This window comes from Syngnathus acus, chromosome 4 (assembly GCF_901709675.1).
Source record: "Syngnathus acus chromosome 4, fSynAcu1.2, whole genome shotgun sequence".
Classification (NCBI taxonomy): Eukaryota; Metazoa; Chordata; class Actinopteri; order Syngnathiformes; family Syngnathidae; genus Syngnathus; species Syngnathus acus.
In genome coordinates this window covers 9,911,665-9,920,465 of record NC_051090.1, presented here as the reverse complement: position 1 = coordinate 9,920,465, position 8,801 = coordinate 9,911,665, and the positions used below count along the sequence as shown (strand labels likewise).

Below are 8,801 nucleotides of genomic sequence, written 5' to 3'. Positions count from 1 at the left end.
TAATATCTTTGTGGGATAGGCTACATATTATAATAGTGGCCTCCACCCCGCCATTTTCTAGAAAAAAATGATTGGATGTTTATCCCCAGTTTTCAAGATTTTTTTTCCCCCGTCAATGTATTTGTAATGGAAAAAGGTGGGCCGGCTCGTTTCCTACCCCTTTTCTGGCATGTCAGTGTTTTAAATGTAGCATACATATGTTTCATTTTGTTGTTAGCAGCGAGCACCTTTGTGGACGAATGAAAATGTATTTTGGTGCTATACCGCCCCCAGCAGCCGCGGCGTGACACTGCAGTTTGATGGCAATATGACTGCCAGTGCAAGGGGTGGATGATCCGCAGCGGAGGTGAGGACGGTAGCCGAGGTGTGTGCAGTATGATTTCTAGGTTGTAGCGTGGCGGTGGTGGCAAGCAAATGGAGCAGGAAGGCGGTGGCAGCGGCGGTGGTGGTTGCAGCGGCGCGGTGTCTGCAGCGGTGAGCGCCGGTGGTCTAATTCCGGTGCATGAGCACGAGCAGCGGTACTACTCAGCTCTGCACGGGCTGTGCGTGACGGAGCCCTCCGGGAAGCAGCTGTCCTCCTCCAAAGTGGCAGAGCTCTTCAAGGCGTCTCAGCTGCCTGCTGACGTGCTGCACAAGGTGAAGGCGTGGGGGGTATTCGGGTGCTGAACGGGGCACACCTTAACACGGCGTTCCACAATCGTTCGCTAAGGCACAACATTTAACACTGGGGGGGTAAAAATCACCAAACAAAAATGTACTGAAAAAAAAAAAAAGGAATTACACGGGTTAATTGTGTAGTGTAACATTTATCGTGGTTCCAAAAACTTTCTAAACCAAGTGTATAAATTCTTAACACCCTGAGTGACATCATCTTCTCCAACATAAAGACAGTAGTGTATTAAACCTAAGTGTTCATTGGAAGCCAAATAGACTGTATTCTGAAAGCATAGCAATTTAATAGTACTGATGATGGAATGCGCTGTGGCCATACACAAGATGGCCGTTTAATGTCTTAGCAGCGCCCTGCCTTGAAGTGCAAACTGTTTAATTAGAGAGCAGCATCATTGTGACGTCAGACGGTGCATCCAATAGGAGAGGGATTTCAGAGTGTACAGAGCAAAAATTGCTCAGAGAACGAAAGCAAACATTTTCTCCATACATTGGCTTTAAAAAATGCTTTCCACAAATTCGCTCAATATCCTTTATCCTTGAACGCATGCTATGCTATGCTAGGTGACACTAGTCGCAGCGTTTTTATGAGCTTCGTGCTGTGAGTTTTTTCGCTGAGCCATCAGGCACATAAATAAATGGAGCTCGAACAGATTTGCGTATTCATGCCGCTGGGGTTTTCCGGGGATCCGTCACCATCCTATTGTGTCCCTCGGTGTGCAACGCCAGGAAGTTTGACGCGGAACTCGTGCGGCTTCCTTCCTGTCTGCCGCGGATGGGTGTTGATTGACACCAGGCCCTTTGGCCCTCGGGCAGGATGCCTGCTGGCTGACACTTGTACTCCTGAGCGTTGTTTTGGAAATTAGCCTTTTTTACGATACGTCGATATCACAATTGCGTAGACATGTTGAGGATGTACGCGATGAGTCACGGCAATTAAACAACATGGCGAGCACGAGATCCTATTTCAATTGTTTTTCTATTGTTCTGTGAGACAAAAATTATTGTGCCTAGCAACAAGCATCTAGCAAACATTGAAAATAAATAAAGCAATGCTGCTGAGCTCTATTCCAGGACCTTGTAGCTTGATTTAAAGCTCTGACTTGGAATTGGGCACTCTGACCTGTTGTGTAATTCCAATCTAAGAGTCTTTCGTGACAAATCTCAGATCCCGGATCACATTCCGATTGAGCGGATGAACTTGATTAACCTTTCAGGAACACATATAATGAAGTTATTGTTGCTAGCAGCCAAACAGAGTACAGGCTTGTGGGGGGTGGGGGGGTCATTGGGGGCCCTCTATGCTGATTGATTAAAGGTCACATGCTTTATGTTGTTCTCACATTTGATATCAAATTTTCCGCCCTCTTGGCAGGTGACGGAAGTGTGCGGTGCCAAACGCATGGGCTACTTTGGCACAGCTCAGTTCTACGTGGCCCTCAAGCTGCTGGCCGCCGCCCAGGCGGGTCTGCCCGTCCACCTGCAGAGCACATCGGCCAGTAAGTCCCCAAAGGGAGCTCAAGGGATTATTTTCAAGGTGACGGGATTGCGGCGTAATCTGGAGGCTAGGCGGGTCACGCGTGGGAAGAGCTCGCTGCTGTGTTCGCGGCTGTCAACAATCACTTAATGCCACAACGTGAGCTAAGTTTTTGTGAGCTCACGACCGTATCCTTTGGAAAGTGCCTTAAACATCTTCGGGAGTTTTTGGTGTGTTGTTTTTGCAATAGTCCACGTGGTAGATTTCACCAAACCAAACTGTTCAAACACCTTTTATGATTCGCTAGTACTTCCTCGACTTTTCTTTTTTAGTTTTAGTGCTTCCTAAAAAGACTTCTCTGTTGCAGATCTACCACTGCCCAGATTTGTGGGGATCAAGACGGAACCAGAGATGAGATACGTCGCCAGCACGGAGGCGCAGCACTGCGACAGGATCCGATGTTTGGATTCGGGTGCCGAGCACAAGGTCAGGTGGTATGCTTTGGATTTTGAGCTGTATATTTTGTTTTTGTCTGTTTCCAACACACAGCGGTTTTATTGCTTTTAAGCTTTCACGGCCAGCTCCCAGCAGGTCAGGTCAATTAACACGTTGAGAATGAAGATTAAAACAAAAAAAACATAAAAAGGATCAGAAGACATTCCGTGCCGCTATAAAGATGAAAGCAGAAAATGCTTCCATTTTGAGAGATTAGCCGAGGACCAAACATTCCGTTAATGAAGCGTGAAGTTGTAGCAACTGCGTACGGACAAAAGCAACATTACGCTAACTGTTTTTCCTCATCATTTTAATTGTTCTAAATGCTTTGTTTGTCTGTTTCTAAAGGAGCTGCCGTCTCCGCCTGGCAGCTCGGTACTTCGCTCCCCGCCGGCTTACCACAGCCACCAGTACGCCACGCCAAAACAAAGACAGATGGCCGACTCATACGCGGGTATGCCAAAGTTGACGGAAATAACTCGAGCTTGGAGAACTCCAAAAATCTTGAGAATATTTACTACTAGATGGCTGTAATTACGAGGATTCCGAATAGTTAATTAATGGATTAGTTGTTGATTGATCTATTAATGTTTGCATCTTTATTTTATACACTGCACTTTATGATTGAATGAATATAGAGAGGGCCGACCAGCAGGAGTGTGACGACGATGACGACGATCCCTGGAGTATCACAGAGGAACAGCGCGACTATTACACCAATCAGTTTAAAAGCCTGCAGCCCGACCTCGGGGCTCGAATTCTTGGTAGAACGCCCCACCAAATCTCTTCTTTCTATGTTATCCATACAATATTCATTTAACTTCCCCCCCCCCACCCAGGTGCTGTTGCAAAGAACTTCTTCACAATGTCCAAACTTCCCATCCCGGAGCTGTCGCACATTTGGTAAGTGCTGACTGACTTTCAATTCAATGCCTCCGTTGCAGCTTCTAAATTTTTTGAACTGTTGTCCCTCTCAGGGAACTGAGCGATGTGGACCGGGACGGAGCTTTAACCTTCCCGGAGTTCTGCGCCGCCTTCCACTTGATTGTGGCCCGCAAGAACGGCTACCCTCTTCCTGAGAGCCTTCCCCTTGGCCTACATCCCAAATTCGGACCACCGAATGACGACGTCCCCCTTCAAGTACGTGAAGATGAGTTAGAGATAAAAAGGGAAGTTGATTAATGCCACTCCCGTTTGAATATGTTTTATTTCCTTTAAACATGTCCGTTTAGCTTCCTGCTAACAATGAATGAAAAACGCCATAGACAGGCTAATGCATAGCACCTGTGGTGGATTTTTTTTCCCCCAGCATGTACGGCGTCGGATCGTCTTTGACGATGGCGAAACTGGACTCCATCAGACGGTAAACTCAAATGTCTTTTAATTTGCAGTGCCTCGTAGATTCCTCCAGGGGGCGATGTTGCCCTTAAAATAACTCCAGTTGACAAATGTCTTGTTGGTTGTAGGATCCGAGCGCCAAGCTCCTACCAAGTGTGGCCAAGAGCAAACAAGATTCCAAAGAGGAAATCAGTAAAAAACAAGGTTTGTGAAAGATTTATTGAACAAAAAATACACAAATCCTGCATATTTATTATTACTGATTTTGACCTGATGGACTTTTTTTTTACTGCTCATTGTAATATTTCAGAATGCAGTTTCAGGGGTGTGGAGACGTTAAAAGAAGGCGCCACTCTGCAGTTGGCCACCTTTTCCCACAGACCAGGTGATGCAAAGAAATGCGTCGTTATAAAGTCAAAACAATGAACCCTCATCAACGTCAACCCACAAGCTGACTCTTTTTTTTTTTTTTTTTTCCCGCGTGATTCTTGTGACAGAGCCGCCGTCTCAGGACCCCAACCGGCACTGCAAGATGAAAACCCGACCGAGGTTGGGATGGCCACGCATTCCAGGTGACGGGGTTGCAAATGCATGAATTGTGGCGTTCTGCTTTTTGTAGGTCATTCTCCAGCACTTCCATCGACGACGCCATGAGGAAGGCGGAGGAGCCTCCCACGCCGCCGCCTCGACCTCAGAAGAAAAGCCACTCCAGAGCCTCCTCACTGGACCTCAACAAGCTCTTCCAACAGGGGGCGCCAGGTGACTGTCACCCACTTCAACAACAGACTTCTGGTTTTATTGAGGAGCTTACTGGTGGTCCTTTTTATTTTTGAAAGGGCTGAAGAGCGGATGGTTTCCCCCTCCTCCAGCGTTACCTCCCAGACCGGCCGCCTCCCAGGTTTGATTCGACTTTTTGAAATCAAACAAATATAAATAATGCCACGATCACGCTCATGATTAAAATCTCAGGTTCCACCGACCAAAGCACAGCAGCCCAACTTTGCAGACTTCAGTCGCTTCCGACAAGAGGTGAGCCCACATCAGATGTCTCTTCATGGCGGCTCATTAACAAAAACAATAATTAGGATGATTGACGACATGACGAGGCGAGATTTTCCACCCCGTCTTTGTCTTCTACTCCAAAGCGACTTTCACAGCCTGGAGTTCGGCAATGTCCTGGTTTTCCCTTTTCCTCCCTCCCCCCCTTCCCCTGGTACAATCAGCCGTAGCGCCGTGAGGCTGTTTAAGCCATCAGCGTGACTGAAAAGCGCTTCAAGTGTGACGTCAGCTAACTCGCCGACACCAACGAACGTGTTCAATCCACCCAATCCGACCCGATGAGAAGGAAACGGAGCCGACTTTAACCCACCAGAATTAATCTTTCAATCCATGATAAGAAATTCACGGGTGAAGTATCTTATAAGGGTCGAGAGCTTAAAGGTGCCAATCAGGACTTTTTTTTTCTTCAACCAAATTCTGAACAATCATTTCACGTGCCGTGTTTTGCAGGAGGAAAGCGGTGTGAAACCCGAAGAACCCTGCTTACGCTCCCGATTGAATCAAAGTAGCGAAGACTTGTCCAAAGCTTCCCAACAGGTTGAAAACTATTTGACAGCTCTGCTTTTTGTTGTGTGATTTCATTCTTATTGTAACTTGCAGGAGCCAAGTCCCAATCAAGCTCCGCAGAAGCCGGGTCGAAGGAAGTTTCGGCCAGACAGCCAGAATGTGGAGTGCTTGGCGCCACCTACTGGATCTTTTCTAAAACACGCTCAAAAGTTAGTCACTAATATTTCTAATGCATCACTTTTATTTGGTTCTTTTTTTTATCTGAAGTGCCAATCCCACGCAAACAAAGACAGATTGCGGAGGATTTATTTGCACGGTTTGTTGTTTGGTCTGAGATGAAGCGGCATCAAGTATGTTTGTCCCTCACAGAACGCCATCCAGGCAGAAGAGGGACATCCAGATGGCAATCCGCAAAAATAAGGAAACCAACGCCGTGTTGACACGACTCAACAGCGAGCTGCAGCAGCACCTTAAGGTAGGCTGAAACCCATTTTTATAGTTTTCTTTTTTTCTTTTATCAATAAATGATCAGTGCCGTTCAGGCTTCCATTTGCCATGTGAGTCAAAGCATTGCTGACATTCCGCCAGTCTTCTTTCCTCAAGCACAGCCGTGCGACTTTTCACATTTTAATGGTGTTCAGACATTTCTCAGCCAAACGCAAGAAAGTCCGTCCGACGCTTCGGCAAGTCGGTGCGACACAAAAGGTGCTCGTCATAACAGCCTGAGGTCAAGGGGTCGTTCAAGTCAGCAATAGTGCAGGCCTGTGCCTCAAAGTGATACTTGAGAATGTTTAGATTAGATTAGATAATCCTTTATTATTCCCTCAATGGGGAAACTCCTGTGTTAGCAGCAGTACACTTAACATATACACACACACACACAATATGACGTAGAGGTCACCTTGATACTTATTATAATGTAGGCTTGAAATGATTATATGACTAATAAATATATATTTTTATATATATTTTTTTTAAAAGTGAAATTCATTCACTGACACCCAAGCATAGTTCCAAAGTATAACAAGACTGCAGTTTAGCCATTAGTATCGGCGCTCGGCCCACCTGTCGCGTTCCCGCCATTCCTCCGGTAAACGATCCAGCGGCGAAAGCGTCGGCGCTCGCGTGAAGCGCAATCGTAAACGTTTGATAGCAGCGCAACGCCGAACGGAATGACACACGTGAGGTCATCTGGCCTCTGCGCCTGATCCTGCAAGACTTGTTTGGAATGTGAGAGAATAGCAAGTGTGCGTCTTTATTTAGAGAGCGCGAAGGCCGCACCGGCCGCGGGCATTCTCAACTGTCCGCTTGAAAATAGGAGACAGCTCGCGTCCCAAATGCAACAAATAGCTGATTGGAAACAAGAGAGCATCAGCTGAAGACTTCTGCCAAGGCTTTGTCACCTGTTCAAAGCTGGGGTGAGCATCGGGTCGGCTAAAAGTAGGCCCGGGGATGCTTGCAGAGTTTTGATTGGCTCGCCACCTGAGCTTAAAACACGTCCCGTAAGGTGACAAGAGCAAGTTGAAATTTTGAAGGATGGTACATGTAAAGCTACAAGCTCTTTGTGATCTCTCCTTCCTTTTGGCTGCAGGCCGTCCACCACCAGAGGGTCACCTTGGAGAGCCAGCTGGACCTCCTGCGTCCCGTGGCCTCTACGTGACCCGGCGACTAGTCGGAAAATCCATCTTATGCTGTAAGCAAACAATCAGGAGGAACTTGGAATCGGATTGGTGGAAATTATTTTGTTGTACTTTTCATTGTTTGAGGTCAAACGTGCTTTGTTTTTATTTTCCAGGTATCTGCTCTTCCAAAAAACAAACAAAATCAAGACAAAAAACTAACATTGAAAAAAAGCACGAAAGGACAAAATGTCATAAACCAGCACAAGACGACAGCAGATGTGCTATGCAAAGATAAGGTGCTGCTTTGGACTCTTCATACTGTGTCTTCTCAAAGATTGCGTGCGGACATGAGGGCATGCTTGGGCTGCATGCTAATGATGTCACAATGATGTCATGACTGCGCTGTAATTTATACTAAAATCAAAGTGATGAATAAAGTTGCTAACTTTTCACACTTGACGTTAGCATTCATGAGTCTGTGGAGCCTGTTGTCGAGCAGCTGCGTGTTTTATCTTTTGTTGCTTGAAAGGCAATTAGGAAAGTCTCTGATCGCCAATTCCAGAAGCGACAGGCACGTTATGGAATTATCAACATGCAGTTTCCATTCAGGCTATTAGGCAGATACGGATAGATGAAATGGCGCAGACGCACGTCGGGCCAAAGCAGATGTTTTCCAAACAGACACAACAAGGCGGGAAGGGAAAAAAAGGTCAACGGCAGCATTAGCGGTGGCTGTATTCCCAGATCTCTCCGCCACGGTTTGTCCCCAAAATATCCTCTGACACACTTGGCTCACACACTACCTGCTTTAGAGCGCCTCGTTGTTGCCGCATGAAAACTCTTCACCGTCACTACAGCGTGATGGCGTCATGAGCAACAAGCAGCAAGCAGTTGGACTATAAATAGCACTTGAAAGTATTTGCTTGGCATTGCACGCTAACAGCTGGGACAAAATGTGATGGCCATTTGTCGCCTCCGAGTTATTTACAGGATGCACCACGGTTGGAATTGTTTGGATTGTTCAGTATGGTTTAATTGAATTTTTACTTTTATTTAATCTTAATAGGCTTTTGATTACCATCTTAGAGCATTCAGCAGAATCTTGTGGAGGCTGCTGCTTTTTCATTGAAAAAAGTGTCAGCAAAAAAGCCAAAGAAAAAGCGAAACTCGCCTCGCCGAGCGCTTAGATTATCATGTTTTGTGCGCTCAATTTGATCCTTTTGTCCCCCGAAGCATGACGGCATGGCATCACTCCGGGGTGCGTCGTGGCGGCCTTTGTCCCGGCCGCTGCTTTGCAAAGGTTGCACTTCTGCGCAAGCGCTAGCGGCAGACACGAGCGTGGCAACAGGAAGAGCTTTTAGCTCGTCAGCCGGCCGGGATTTAGAGAAACACGCATTCAGCACATCTGAATGAAGAGGCCATGGACAAAGATTAACCTCCACACGCGCACCACCACAACACCAACCAAAATCATTAAAATGTGTTTTCTATGTCGCCAACATTTTTCGCTGCATTCTGTGTGCTGCATTCGTGCCCCTGAACTGTACATTCTTTGTAGTTTAGTCCCATCATACTTTGCAATGTATTTAACAAAATCAATAAGTGACCCCCATGTTTGTCTAAACCGGCCGAGA

General features: G+C 46.5%; 1 protein-coding gene across 2 annotated transcripts; it reads left to right on the top strand.

Annotated features, from left to right (window-relative positions):
• The first annotated feature begins 289 nt into the window (after nt 1–289).
• Nucleotides 290–7,626, top strand: reps2 (RALBP1 associated Eps domain containing 2). Of its 2 annotated transcripts, XM_037249666.1 has the most exons (19): nt 290–636; nt 2,045–2,168; nt 2,514–2,632; nt 2,990–3,095; nt 3,280–3,405; nt 3,481–3,544; nt 3,619–3,781; nt 3,951–4,004; nt 4,108–4,183; nt 4,290–4,364; nt 4,477–4,528; nt 4,599–4,738; nt 4,816–4,877; nt 4,949–5,008; nt 5,489–5,575; nt 5,639–5,754; nt 5,915–6,020; nt 7,137–7,238; nt 7,341–7,626. In XM_037249666.1, exons 1-18 carry the CDS (start codon nt 415–417, stop codon nt 7,203–7,205), a joined length of 1,821 nt encoding a protein of 606 aa, XP_037105561.1. In that variant the 5' UTR covers nt 290–414; the 3' UTR covers nt 7,206–7,238; nt 7,341–7,626. The 2 variants fall into 2 exon arrangements, 1 of the variants encoding a protein (XP_037105561.1); XR_005097759.1 differs by lacking the exon at nt 7,341–7,626 and having other exon boundaries at nt 5,639–5,758; nt 7,137–7,220.
• The last annotated feature ends 1,175 nt before the right edge of the window (nt 7,627–8,801 follow it).